General features: G+C 40.1%; 1 protein-coding gene across 1 annotated transcript in view; it reads right to left on the bottom strand.

The window, feature by feature from the left end:
* The window catches only part of CNGB3 (cyclic nucleotide gated channel subunit beta 3), a 181,905-nt gene that overhangs the window by 16,477 nt on the left and 149,879 nt on the right, over nucleotides 1-15,549 (bottom strand). Inside the window, exon 15 of the mRNA XM_061122877.1 lies at nucleotides 7,324-7,442. Coding sequence (XP_060978860.1) covers nucleotides 7,324-7,442 — 119 coding nt within the window. The remainder of the gene's footprint in view (nucleotides 1-7,323; nucleotides 7,443-15,549) is intronic.

Raw genomic sequence — 15,549 nt, 5'->3', positions numbered from 1 at the left:
ATGTTGTACAACGAAAGAAATGCAGAAAGTAAATGATCACGTTTATGAAAATAAATAGGCCCTGAGGAAATTAATTCATTTGGAAAATATTTATTAAGGACCTATTATTTCCTAGGCACTATTTAGAGAAATGAAAATTAAAAGAACCTATTAAAATGCAAAACTGGTGAGAGTAATGAGGTAATATCACTGAAGCTAGGGAAAAATAGCTTTATATTGCATGTTGTATCATAAATTGGTTCAATTTTTCTAGAAAATCATCTGCCCATATATTCCAAAAGTTATAGAAATGTTTCTACTTTTCGACCTAGTTATTTTACTTTGGGGAATAAACATCAAAGAAATAAAAGAAAAGCAAAATGACTTTACAAGGACAAACATAGCAGTCTTATTCTTAATAATAAAAGCTGACAAAAAGGGCACAAGGCTGAATATGCATGTTCACGACAAAATGAATGTGTATTAGTACATTTACAAAGATAGAAACATAATGATGTTAACTTATTTGTTCAATAGCTACTTATTAGGCGTTTATGTGGGCCAGGCACAGCCCTAAGGGCTAGGGATCAAGTGCAGATTGAGTACAGTGTCTGCTAAGGCCTATGTCTTGGTGCACAGTGGAAAAATACAGCCTCTCTGGGCAAATGCAGTCCTGTGGGTCAAGCTTGGCCAGAGAAATGCCCTCTTTTGCAAAGTAAAGGGCACCTGTGCATGAGGGGAGTGCAACATCAGGGCTCACACTCAGGAGCGGAGGACAGGCTGCATTGCAGACCCTCCAGCCCCGCCCTGGACATCCTGACGCAGAGGCTGACCGGCACAACCGTACAGAGTAGTCCTGGTTCTTCCAATTTAGTGAGGAAGGAAGCAAGATGCTGAGGAAATAAATGCACCAGTGAGTGCATGATGACAAGGGTAAGTGCCCTGAAAAAAAGGAATGTAGCCCAACTGGAGCATATAGCAAGGAGACCAGGGAGGTCCCTACAGTGGAGAATAAAAGAAGTCCCAAAAGAACCTGAGATTAGGTTAGTGGTGTGGGCAATGCATTTGGGCAGAGATAAAAACTCCCCATGGTTGTTATGGAAAAACAGCATGGAGATTCGTCCAAAAAATTAAGACTAGAACCACCATCTGATCCAGTTGTTCCACTTCTGTATGTTCATCCAAAGAAAGCAAAGATTAATTTGAAAAGATATATGCATGCCTATGCTTGTTCATTTCACCTCTATTTACAATAGCCATGATATGGAAACAGCCTAAGTGTCCATCAGTGAATGAATGAAGAAAATGTGGTATACATATGTAAAATGCATAACCAGTGGGAATTTGCTATAAGATGCTGGGAGCTCAACCTGGTGCTCTGTTACAACCTAGAGACGTGGAATGGGGCGGGAGGTGGGAGGGAGGTTCTGGAGGGGAGGGGACATATGTATACCTATGGATGATTCATGTTGATGTATGGCAGAAACCAACAAACCAACACAGTATTGTAAACAACTATCCTCCAATTAAAAACACATAAATTAAAAAAGAAAAGATGTGGTCGATACATACAATGGAATTCTACTCAGCCATAGAAAGATGAAATCTTTCCATTTGTGATGACAAGGATGGACCTTAAGGGCATTGTACTGGGTGAAATAAGTCAGACAGAGGAAGACAAATACTGTGTATGTTTTTAGTTATATGTGGAATATAAAAAACAAAAACAAAGCAAAATAAATGAATAAACCAAAGCAAAACAAAAATGTAGATACAGAGAACAGAATGGTAGTTACCATAAGGGGTTTGGAGGACAGTGAAATGGATTAAAGGGGTCAACTATATAGACAGATGAAAACTATACTTTTGGTGCTAAGCTCGCAGCAGTATAAGTCAATCTAATGTCATAAACCAATATTACCTCATTTTTTAAATTTAAAATTAGGAAAAAATAAACCAACCCTCCACGGTTGGTTGGCATGTGGCACATTCAAGGAATTGAAGTATGGATTAAAGCGGGCAAGGGGAGTGTGGTACACCCCGCAGTGGAGAGGTAGGCAGCAGCTGGACTCTGCAGGATCTTGGAGGTCAGGCAAGAGCTGTGATCTTATTCTCTGATCTTATTTCTAAGAAAGCACTGAAAGCATTGAGTGGTTTGAGTAGTTTTAAGCAGGAGGGCAATTACACGGCCATCCCTGTTTCTGAAAGACCCCCCCCAGCCTACGAGTGGGGCCTGGATTACAGAGGGCGTGGTGGTTGGAGTGGGAGGCTTGGAGCGGCCACTGCAGTTGTCCATTGAGAGGGAGAGGGTGTGGACAGAAGTGTGGGTAGTGGAGAAGAAAAGGTACAAATGATCGGAGACACACTTTGGAGGCGAAACTGATAGGTACTAGGGGTGGGCCGGCTATGTAGGGTGAGTTGAAGGGATGCCATGCAAGCCTTTTTTTTTCCTCCCCTAGTAAACTTCAAAAGTTAACAGTGTAAAGAGCTTAGTTTTATATTAGTTTCCTGGGGCTGCTAGAACAAATTCCTGCAAAATCAGTGACTACCAACAACAGAAATTTATGACAGTTCTGGAGGCCAGAAGTCCAAGATCAAGATGTTGGCAGGGCTGTGCTCTCTCCGAGGACTCTAGGAAAGAATCCTTTCTTGCCTCTTCCAGCTTCTGGTGGTTCCAGGGGTTCCTTGGCTGTGGCTGTTTAACTCCAGTTTCTGCCTCCATCTTCACGTGGCCTTCCCCTCTCCTCCCCGTGTTTGTGGGTCTTCTGTCTCATGTGAGGACACTGGTCATTGGATTTAGGGCCTATCCGAGAAAATCCAGAATGATCTCACCCTGAGATCTTTAGCTTAACTACATCTGCAACCTCTTCTCCCTCTCGCCCCCCACCCCCTGCCGACTCACAGGTTCCAGGGACTAGGGCATGGATGTATCCTTGTGGGGGCCAATGTTCAACCCACTACAAGCATTATGTGAATCATCTTTTATATACCCCTTCACTTCCTGGTGGCTCAGACAGTAAAGCGTCTCCCTAAAATGTGGGAGACCGGGTTTGATCCCTGGATTGAGAAGATCCCCAGGAGAAGGAAATGGCAACCCACTCCAGTATTCTTGCCTGGAGAATCCCATGGATGGAGGATCATGGTAGGCTACAGTCCATGGGGTCGCAAAGAGTCGGGCACGACTAAGTGACTTCACTTTCTTTTTGCACTTTGTATGGGCTACCAGGACTGACCTTTATGCGAATATATTGTCTGCACACTGTATTGTCTCCACACGTCATTTAAGAAGCTCTGAGAGGTCTGCCTTCACTTCCCAAAGCAACTGCTAAATCTAAAGGACTGATCCTTGTGAAACCTGTGTAGTCTATAACCTCCTGTGTATGCTCCATCACTGAGTGCAATCCGAGCACTTTATCACCTGATACTGGAATTTTGTTGTTTCCTTGTCTCTTATTTGTAAGACCCTTGGAGGAGGTGATTGCTTACCATTCTTGTTTACCAGGCCAGGTGTGGCCTTCCATGAGGTTCTTCACATTATGTTGTAAGGTGTCTCGAATATAATTTTTCTAAATCAAATCACAATTAACTACTTAATTAATTAGAGATTTCTGAATAGCACCTGCAAACTATTTTGGATGGCAGAATAACAGCGAAAATCAACACATTGTACAGTTTTTATATAGCTGCTGGTGACTTAAAGATGGAAAGTTTTAGTTCTTACATTTTAATTGCTTAGTCTATTGAGATCCATTTGAGCAAATTAATTATAAATTAGTGGTAATTCCTGTTGTAAAGTTATGCATGAAATGCTGTGGAACAACAAGGAGCAAGCAGCTGGTTATTCTGGTGGAGGTTAGAGATGGCTTCCCCTGGAGGAGGGCATGGTTACCTGCTCCAGTATTCTTGCCTGGAGAATCCCATGGACAGAATAGCCTGGCAGGCTACAGTCCAGGGAGTTGCAAAGAGCTGGACATGACTGAGCAATTAGACAGTAGCAGCAGAGATGGCTTCAGAGAGGTGACATGTGAATTGAAGTCTTGAGAGGTGAACAGATATTTTCCAGGGGGAGGTTATCCAAAGAAAGATGAAACCAGTAGGGATTCCTATTGAAATCACAAGAGCACTAGCAAGGGAAAAATTTCAGATGCATTTTTAAGAAAAGTGAGATTTTTAACAGATGCAGAAGAAGGATAGGAAGCGGTTAAATATATTCGTGAATAAGACTTGGCAATAAATGTATTTGTGGAAAAAAAAAAACAAAACAGTGGAGTTAGAACTACTACAAGGCCATCCCCCAGCAGACCCTGGGTCTCTCTATTAAAAATGGGGTGTCTGAACTCTTCAGATGTTAATTGGAAATGTGGTCTGGGTTTTCTCCATGACAGGCTGTAAATCTATATTTTAGTCAGGGCTTTGCTCTTTTGGATTAGTATGTAATGTCCTTGAAAGCCCTCAGTTCTTTTTTCTTTTTTTTTTCCCAAAGAAAAAAGAAACTTCTTCAAAAAGTTACATGATGGTGTTGGATTTAGCTCGTTTTTACAAAGGTCACAGCATTTTTGAGTAGTAAACACGATTACTCGATCTTTCCAGTATCTAGATATTTGGCAGGCAAGCCTCCATCGCTGGAATAAATAACTAGAGTGCCAGGGGCATACGACAGCCATGGGCCTGCGAAGCCTGGGGGTATCTGGGAAGAAGCAGATGCATCCTATCTGTCCTCAACCACAGCCAAGAAGACAACTGAGGCAGAAATCTCCCTGTTGCTTGAATTAACCAGATTATTGAGCAAATTTAGAGCTTGTCTGGTCTACTGGTTTCAATTTGGCCTTAGAAGCCCAGTGCGTAACAGATTTATTTGAGAAGTTGCTGTCAAGAATCTAAGATTCCTTTCAGTCACAACTCAGCAGCACCTGGATTGTATTTTTAGAGCATTTCCTCCCGTGATGATAATATCAGCAATTAACGTACTTGTATTTATAAAGCCTTATTCTTCAGGGAGTACTTGACCCTTGAGAGAGGTCACCTAATTAATTTCTGCAATGTTTTAGATTAGACTGTTGCTTGTTTTGTGACCTTGAAGATTGCAGTGATTATTAAGTCACTAAAATATTAAATCACTTTTGCAAGGACTCCCAGTAAGGAAGCAATAGAACACAGGCAAAGAACACAAAGACCTGGACATTCTGGGAAGTGTTTTCACTCCTGCCACAGAGCAGGACCCCCACGGGCATGCCTACCTTGTTTTAAGCAAGGAGGAAAAATTTAAAAAGAGAATCCACATCATCAACAGAGAAGTAACATGCTTCAGTATTCTAAGGAAACCTTAGTCACGCTCATATAAACTCATCTGAAATTATTCATATCTCTGGAACCTTGAAGATAACTTCTTAGCAGCTCTGAAATAAAAGGTTGAATGAGCACCTTTCTTCCTGGTATGGTGGAAAGATCACTTGACCGTGATCCATGAAACTTGTGTTTGAATATGGTCCCTTTCACTTATTAGCTATATCATCCTGGGCAAGATAATTGACACCTTGGAATTACAATTTTCCCAATTGTGAAATGGATATGTTGATAACTGCGTGACGCTGCACTCTACCTTAAGGGCCAAAATCCTAGTTCAAGACTCCATCATCGTTCACCTGAACCCCTGCAACTGCCTTCTAGCTGGTCTCCTGTATTTCATTCTTGTTCCTCTTCTGCATTTTCTCCGCATAGCTGTTAGAGTGGGCTTTTAACATCATAATTCTAATTGGATCATTCTTTTGCCTAAAATCCTCCACTGGCATCCACTGGTATTTCGAATAAAATGCAAATTCCTTAGCATGGTGTAAAAGATCTGTGCAGTCTGGTCCTTGCCCACCTCTGTGTCCCCGTCACCCCACAGGGCCCCTTGTTCCCTGAGGTCCAGCCATACGGACCTCTGTGACATTCAGCCCGACCCGGCCGCCTTCCCTCTAGCCGTCCACACCTGCGGTCGCGTCATCCGGAGGCTCTTCCGCCCTGTCTGGACGTTTGCTGCATTTGTTCTCTCAAGCCTCAGCTGGAATACTACCTGTTCAGAGAGGTGTCCCTGACCACTGTATGTGAAGTGGCGTCCCTAGTCACTTTCCAACCATTTTTACCTCCATAGCCGTTATCACAATGGGAGTTTATCTTATCTAGTTAGTTGTTTATTTATTGTGAGCTTTTCCCCACAAGACTGTAAGCTCTTGGTCACTGTTTACACAGTACATTCCCAGAGTTCAGAGCACTTCCTGACAGTCTAGCTTGTACCAGGCTCTCAAAATAAGTGTTTATTGGATGAATACATGAGTATACAGATACATATGAAACGCTTAGCCCACCAAAGGCTTAGATTTGCTGTCTGTAGGGTCAGACCTTTGTATCCACAGGTTGTGCATTTGCACACAGGTTGTGCGGGCCAGTCTGTTGAATCCTGGGGTGTGGAACCCTCACACAAGGGACCCACAGACACAAATGGCTGATTCTACTATGCTATATAAAGAACTTGAGCACTGGTGAAATCTGGTATCTGTGGGGGTCCTGGAACCAATATCCTGGTAGGTATTAAGGGTCAACTATTCTTACTCTCGAAATGGCAACCCACTCCAGTGTTTTTGCCTGGAGAATCCCAGGGACGGGGGAGCCTGGCGGGCTGCTGTCTATGAGGTCGCACAGAGTCAGACACGACTGAAGCGACTTAGCAGCAGCAGCAGCAGCATTCTTATTCTTGGGGACTCACCTTTAGGACAAACTTCTCCTGGCCAACAGCAAATAATAATAACAATAGCTAATATCTATTGAGCTTCTCATAGATGCTGAACATTGCTCTAAGTGCCTCTCATGAATTAACTCACTTATCAACCCTCTAAGATATGTATTATCCAAATTATTAAGATGAGGGGCAGAGGGTTCAAGTAACAAAGAAACACAGACTTTTGTTCCTAAGTAGAGGGATGGGGATTTGGACTCAGGTAATTTGGTCCCACAGCGATAATCATTGTCAAAACTACCGCCTTATCCTGGCATTCAAGCTTTCCAACAATCTGATGCCTAGTCCTCCCAATCTCTTCTTTCATCATTCATTCATGCACACATCCATTGTTCAATATACATTGTGCAAATACCTATGCCAGTCACTGACCTAAGTCCTGGGCCTAACTGGTCTTTGGAGGAAGGGAAAGGATAAATAGAAATGTGAAAATCCTTATTTTATCCATGTTGTCAGCACAATAAAACCACTGATGAATCTGAGCAGGAACTTTACTTATTTTATGACCTAAGATTTCTCTTTTATGACAAATGACAGTCTTCAACATTTGCAAGGTGTCTTTTGGATACCTGATTTCTCCAAACACTGCCCCAGCTTTCAGAGTAACCAGAACTTGAGCGCCATCAGCACCTCCAAGAACTTGGACTTCTCCTTGCTTAATGATGTACATTTCTTTGCCAATTTCTCCCTGTATGCCAAATATAAAGAGGAAATGACAGTCACTTTATTCTTGACAATTATGCCCCAAATTAAAGAAACTCCTCTAGATGAGTAAATATAAAGGAAGGAAGTGTAAAAGTAATTATCTGAAGACTTGAGGTAGTTATGGACATTAGTTTGACATATCATGTGAGAAGAAATTATAAGGGAAGTGATCCTCTTCAAAATGAGAGCACTGTGTGCTGTGACTGGATAGGCAAAGATATTTTAGCTAGCACGTTGTTTCAGGAATGGGATTGGAGAGAGGAAATTAGAGATTATAAGAATAGCCACCTTTTCTCTTTTGTTTTTTGGTGACCACTACTCTGCTTTGAAGAAGTTGCTTAATTTATCCAAAAGCCTGGGTTACAGTCATTCAAGGATGAACTCTACTCTTCTGCCTATAGCATGGAGATCTCATTTTAGTAATTGGGGCATAGGAGACCCTTAAGCTATTATTCTTGTTCCATATTGAAAGTGTTAATACAGCAGGTTGTTTTTATTCAGTTCTTGTTTATCTCTGGGGACCCTGGAACCAGGGCAATGACCCTTGTTCAAAGCCCCGAGAACTGAACTCCTGGAGTGTTCACATAGCCACTGGTTAATGATGTTGTTCTGCATGCCTCAGGCAGCGTGGCGGGGTGTACCAGGCTGTCAACACTGTTTAATGTGAACACAAAGATTTATGATGTGCACTTGGTGTCTGGTTTGTAGTCTGGACCATGGCTGGTCATGTAGCTACGTGACCAGCCCCATTTAAAAACTCTAGACTCCAAGAGTTTGTTGAGTTTTCCTAGGCAGAGATATTTTGTCCTTGTCCACAGCGGGCGATAAAGATGCATTTCACGTGACCCTTGTGGAAGGAGGTCCTAGTAAATCTGCACCTCATTTTTCTAGTCTTTGCCTATGAATGTCTTTTTCTTGCTTTTCCTGCACTGTATGCTCTGCTATAATACATCTTAAGTGATAAATACCACTTTATACTGAGTCATGCAAATCACCAAACTAGTGGATGATTATGGAACCCTTGGAACACATCTCACTCCAGGATCCAAAAAAGAATAAATATGTTTTACAAGAGACTTGAACAGCACTTGGGTCAAGAAAAGCTGTTAAACTTTAAATAAGACAGTTGTCATAATACTAGGCAAACGGATAATAGTACCTATATGTCTTAATGAGTTGAATCTTGATCAATCTGAGCTATTAAAAATAGCATAAATATAATGAATTCTCTTATACTTGGCTTAGGAGGGGACTAGATTATTTGAGTTCTTCAAATATTATTGTTAATCATATTTTCAGAAGATTAGAATACACTAAAATTTATTTAGGATTAAACAATGTTGATTATAGTTTCTGCTCTGCAAAAACTGAGATGTCTACTACTTTGTTCCAGTGCTGAGCATAGGAATTACGACATAGACAACTCATTTATGAATAATTTATAATTTCACCATTCTCTGGGAAGTTCTTTAATACCAAGGGTTATTTTCCTGATCATTACTTATTGTCACATTATAACTGTTAGGTTAAGTTTAAAGTTTTTAGGCTCTACCTCTTAGCTGACATCTATGACATTCTCATTTTATCTCCCTATGACTTTTATGAGGAAGTTAGAGTAGGTATTATTATTTCCATTTTACAGAAAGAAAATAAAGGCACAGATTGACTTACTGGCTAATGTTTGGCTGGGTAACCAGCACTCCATGACAGTAATTAGAAGCAAAAGGAAGCCTAGAATGCACATCTCTGAATGAAGCAATGCAAAAAGTATATTTAAATTCTGCATTGTGCAGAATATTAAGCATATGTTTATTTCCAAATGTAGATCTAAGTAGAAATTCCAACACAGATGGATCTAATTGAGTTATTTCCATAATATCAATACTAATAACACATCTTGCATTTTGCAAAGTATTTTTAAACTCACAATATCAGATTTTATATTGTTCCTTATTTTAATGCCTGTGTTTGTTTGATCAGAGCATGCTACTTTATAGCTGCAAAATATTTTCATAGATATTAACTTCTTTAATTCTTGCAAAAATCTCAGTGAGGTCATATAGGAAAGATATCATTAGTTTTATTTAAATTTGGTAGTGTGTAAGCCACTCAGTCATGTCTGACTCTTTGCAACCCCATGGACTATAGCCTGCCAGGTTCCTCTGTCTGTGGGATTCTCCTGGCAAGAACACTGGTACTGGAGTGTACAATGGCTACTGGAGTGGTAGCCGTTCCCTTCACCAGGGGATCTTCCTGACCCAGAGATCGAACTCAGGTCTCCTGCTTTGCAGATCAGATTATTCATTACCATCTGAGCCACCAGTAGAGACTTGAAAAATTAAGTGTTTTGGGCAAATTTCTGAGGCTGGCAGATGACAGCATTACTAGCAACACCTATGTCACCTAACTATATAGTATGTATATTAAATATGATATATCTACACAGATAGACCATATTTAATGATGAATCCAGTATCAACACTGATCTCTTTAAAATCAACAAAATAGCTATGAATTATTTTCAAAATGAGGGAAAGTGTCTGAAAATTAGTTTTTCAAGAGATCCTCCAAGAAGTAATGATTAGAACATGGTCATATCCCTTCATTTTTTGCATGAAGTCATTCTCAAGGAACTGGAATGATTTTTCAAAGGCAGTTTTTACAACTGACTGGAGGTAGATGTACATAATGGGCACTTAAATATAGTTCAGCACTTTTAATTATTTTTTAATGATCATTTCAATAATTTTCCAAGGAGATCTGGCATAATCACCGAACCAAAACTTCCACTATTTCTTGCATATTTCTAGGCTAATTTAAGACTTTCCTGCAAGTTTAATTAGCATTCAAATGAAGTAGACATTCCGTAGAGAGAAGGTCTGACAGCATGTGCAAAATAAGACCAAACCAAGCTTTTGTGGTTGGTTTATGTGCTAATTTGGAGAAAGTATAGAAATGCAAGTGCTTCATATACAATAGGGTAACCCTTCGTGAGAGAGCATTTAAAATTTTCAGAGTTCCCCTGTGAAAGGCTATTCCAAGGCTGGCAAGGGTATTATGACACTCAAGTTAATTCTTGCAAATTAATCCTGGGAAAACTCCCAAACACTCTTTGCCACTCAGTAAGTTTAGGCACCATCAGAGGATTAGGGCTTCCCTGGTGGCTCAGACGGAGACTCAGGTTCAATCCCTGGGTTGGGAAGAAGGGAATGGCTACCCATTCTAGTATTCTTGCTTGGAAAATTCCATCAACAGAGGAGCCCGGCTGGCTACAGTCCATGGGGTCACAAAGAGTCAGACACGACTGAGTGACTACCACTTTCACAATTTCAAGCATATGCATCCAACTCCTTTGGGGAAACTTGGGAATGTGAACCCAGTGTTAGGACATGTTTAGAGGATTAGGTAGGTCCCCAGACGCAGTCCTGAGCCCTGCCATTTCTTCAATTATTTAAACAACCTCTAATGAACATGTTTGTTTGTTTTTCTTCCCTTTTCCTACAATGATTTGTGGAAATGATAAAGCAAAAGCAAAGCTGAATTCAGCTGTCTAAAATCTGGTCAAGTAACAACATTTCATCTCTGTCTGTGTCTACTATTAATTAAATCCCTTCTTTAAAACAGAAACAGAAGCAGAGAAATGTGGCTTGGGTCTCATGTCTTTTCATTTCTGCTCTTCCCCCTGCTTACTTTTTTTTCCTTCCATCATTTGAGCTCAACTGATCTGTTTTTATTATTAAATAGTGGATGTGATGTGAGGAAGAAATTAGAAATGAGAGGGCTGCATCTACTCTGCATTTCACACTTTGTTAAGCAAGTTTTCACTGCTTAGGGGCATGAGTGCTAAAGTTTCTATGAGTTGTCTCCATTTTCAGTACTGCTGCTATTGGAACAAATTGAAAGGCTATTTGGGTGCATTAAGGTCATGCCATCCTAAATGCATCATTGCTCTAAAGGGGTCCTTAAATCTAGCTGTGGCTTGCATTTCCCATTTTAATGAAAAGGATTTCATATCATCAGTATGCCCACTTTTAATCTGGACTTATTTGTGTGGGCTTATGTATTCCTCAGATGGTAAAGAATCTGCCTGCAATGTAGGAGACCCAGGTTTGATCCCTGGGCCAGGACGACTCCCTTGGAGAAGGGAATGGTAACCCACTCCAGTATTCTTGCCTGGAGAATTCCAGGCAAGAGAAGCCTGGCTGGCTACAGTCCATAGGGTCACAAAGAGTCGGACAGGACTGAGCGATGAACGCTTTCACACTGTATTCCTGGTTTCATTAACATCACAATGTCTCATCCGTGTTTTCCTCTTTTGCTGCTGAGAGCTCCTTCTCAGCTGCCCTCTGTGATTCTTCTCCACTGACCTCTTCCATAAATATTGTCATTCTTCAAAGTTACAGCCTTGGTCTTTTTCATGTACCTTTTCTTGAGCTTCTTATGATATCGGTTCTGTTACATGCTGGTTCCTGAAGATCTATCTCCAGTCATCCTCTCTCACAGACTAGATTACTTCCACCTCTGCACCTGGGTGCCTTAAAGTGGCTTCCCTCTATTTGACTTTGTCTTTTGCCATTATCCTAGTTGATTATATGCTTCAATTCCTGAAGTTTGTCAAGTTCTGTCCTGCCTCATGGCCCCAAGTCTTCATCTAAAAAACTGTCCGCTCTAGTTTTTCTCTTTTTTTTTTCTAAACTAGAGAACTATTTCTGTTTAGATTTTCACAAAGATCATGTCTGACAACCTGACAATCTTCCCACCTGAGTCCTCCAACCGAAATTAAGTACCTTTGCCTCCACACAAATTCTGTGTTCCCGTCACAGAAGTTAGCATGTTTTGGAGTTATGCATTTAGTTAATTTTATCTGTTTACTGTTTGTCTCTTCTATCAGGCCAGTGATACTCAACTGTGGCTGCATGTGAGAATCACCTGGGAGGCTTAAAAAGTGTTGATATGTGGGCTCTACCAGGCCAATTGAATTGCTGGGATGGAGCCCAGACTTCTAAATTCTGGTGATTCTGATGTAGACTGTGAATTGAATACCCCAGCTTCAGACAGTAGGCCTCTGAAGGACAAGAACCACCCTTTTCTGCTCATTGCTGAATGTATCCAGTATCTAGCACAGTGCCTGGCCCGTAGCATTTCAAAATTATGTATTGAGTTTAACTGAGTAAATGACACTAAAATTTTCCAGCTTTTGACTTTTTTTTTTTTTTACTGTTAATATTATAATTTATTTTAAAATGCTATTTATTTTTTTATATTAATCATTTTTATTTTTATTTATTTTTTATTTTTTTATTAGTTGGAGGCTAATTACTTCACAACATTTCAGTGGGTTTTGTCATACAATGATATGAATCAGCCATAGATTTACACGTATTCCCCATCCCGATCCCCCCTCCCACCTCCCTCTCCACCCGATTCCTCTGGGTCTTCCCAGTGCACCAGGCCCGAGCACTTGTCTCATGCATCCCACCTGGGCTGGTGATCTGTTTCACCATAGATAGTATACATGCTGTTCTTTTGAAACATCCCACCCTCACCTTCTCCCACAGCGTTCAAAAGTCTGTTCTGTACATCTGTGTCTCTTTTTCTGTTTTGCATATAGGGTTATCGTTACTATCTTTCTAAATTCCATATATATGTGTTAGTATGCTGTAATGTTCTTTATCTTTCTGGCTTACTTCACTCTGTATAAGGGGCTCCAGTTTCATCCATCTCATTAGGACTGGTTCAAATGAATTCTTTTTAATGGCTGAGTAATATTCCATGGTGTATATGTACCACAGCTTCCTTATCCATTCATCTGCTGATGGGCATCTAGGTTGCTTCCATGTCCTGGCTATTATAAACAGTGCTGCGATGAACATTGGGGTGCACGTGTCTCTTTCAGATCTGGTTTCCTCAGTGTGTATGCCCAGAAGTGGGATTGCTGGGTCATATGGCACTTCTATTTCCAGTTTTTTAAGAAATCTCCACACTGTTTTCCATAGCGGCTGTACTAGTTTGCATTCCCACCAACAGTGTAAGAGGGTTCCCTTTACTCTACACCCTCTCCAGCATTTATTGCTTGTAGACTTTTGGATAGCAGCCATCCTGACTGGCGTGTAATGGTACCTCATTGTGGTTTTGATTTGCATTTCTCTAATAATGAGTGATGTTGAGCATCTTTTCATGTGTTTGTTACCCATCTGTATGTCTTCTTTGGAGAAATGTCTGTTTAGTTCTTTGGCCCATTTTTTGATTGGGTCATTTATTTTTCTGGAATTGAGCTACAGGAGTTGCTTGTATATTTTTGAGATTAATCCTTTGTCTGTTTCTTCATTTGCTATTATTTTCTCCCAATCTGAGGGCTGTCTTTTCACCTTACTTATAGTTTTCTTTGTAGTGCAAAAGCTTTTAAGTTTCATTAGGTCCCATTTGTTTAGTTTTGCTTTTATTTCCAATATTCTGGGAGGTGGGTCATAGAGGATCTTGCTGTGATTTATGTCGGAGAGTGTTTTGCCTATGTTCTCCTCTAGGAGTTTTATAGTTTCTGGTCTTACATTTAGATCTTTAATCCATTTTGAGTTTATTTTTGTGTATGGTGTTAGAAAGTGTTCTAGTTTCATTCTTTTACAAGTGGTTGACCAGTTTTCCCAGCACCACTTGTTAACGAGGTTGTCTTTTTTCCATTGTATATCCTTGCCTCCTTTGTCAAAGATAAGGTGTCCATAGGTTCGTGGATTTATCTCTGGGCTTTCTATTCTGTTCCATTGATCTATATTTCTGTCTTTGTGCCAGTACCATACTGTCTTGATGACTGTGGCTTTGTAGTAGAGTCTGAAGTCAGGCAGGTTGATTCCTCCAGTTCCATTCTTCTTTCTCAAGATTACTTTGGCTATTCGAGGTTTTTTTGTATTTCCATACAAATTGTGAAATTCTTTGGTCTAGTTCTGTGAAAAATACCATTGGTAGCTTGATAGGGAGTGCATTGAATCTATAGATTGCTTTGGGTAGAATAGCCATTTTGACAATATTAATTCTTCCAATCCATGAACACGGTATGTTTCTCCATCTGTTTGTGTCCTCTTTGATTTCTTTCATCAGAGTTTAATAGTTTTCTATGTATAGGTCTTTTGTTTCTTTAGGTAGATATACTCCTAAGTATTTTATTCTTTTTGTTGCAATGGTGAATGGTATTGTTTCCTTAATTTCTCTTTCTGTTTTCTCATTGTTAGTGTATAGGAATGCAAGGGATTTCTGTGTGTTAATTTTATATCCTGCAACTTTACTATATTCCTTGATTAGTTCTAGTAATTTCCTGGTAGAGTCTTTAGGGTTTTCTATGTAGAGGATCATGTCATCTGCAAACAGTGAGAGTTTCACTTCTTCTTTTCCTATCTGGATTCCTTTTACTTCTTTTTCTGCTCTGATTGCTGTGGCCAAAACTTCCAACACTATGTTGAATAGTAGTGGTGAGAGTGGGCACCCTTGTCTTGTTCCTGATTTCAGGGGAAATGCTTTCAATTTTTCACCATTGAGGGTGATGCTTGCTGTGGGTTTGTCATATATAGCTTTTATTATGTTGAGGTATGTTCCTTCTGTTCCTGCTTTTTGGAGAGTTTTAATCATAAATGAGTGTTGAATTTTGTCAAAGGCTTTCTCTGCATCTATTGAGATAATCATATGGTTTTTATCTTTCAATTTGTTAATGTGGTGTATTACATTGATTGATTTATGGATATTAAAGAATCCTTGCATTCCTGGGATAAAGCCCACTTGGTCATGGTGTATGATTTTTTTAATATGTTGTTGGATTCTGTTTGCTAGAATTTTGTTAAGGATTTTTGCATCTATGTTCATCAGTGATATTGGCCTGTAGTTTTCTTTTTTTGTGGCATCTTTGTCTGGTTTTGGAATTAGGGTGATGGTGGCCTCATAGAATGAGTTTGGAAGCTTACCTTCTTCTGCAATTTTCTGGAAGAGTTTGAGTAAGATAGGTGTTAGCTCTTCTCTAAATTTTTGGTAGAATTCAGCTGTGAAGCCATCTGGTCCTGGGCTTTTGTTTGCTGGAAGATTTTTTATTACAGTTTCGATTTCCTTGC

The sequence above is a fragment of the Dama dama genome, chromosome 21 (genome assembly GCF_033118175.1).
Source record: "Dama dama isolate Ldn47 chromosome 21, ASM3311817v1, whole genome shotgun sequence".
NCBI lineage: Eukaryota > Metazoa > Chordata > Mammalia > Artiodactyla > Cervidae > Dama > Dama dama.
Note: the sequence above shows the minus strand (reverse complement) of the source record. Positions and strands in the feature narration are given on the sequence as shown.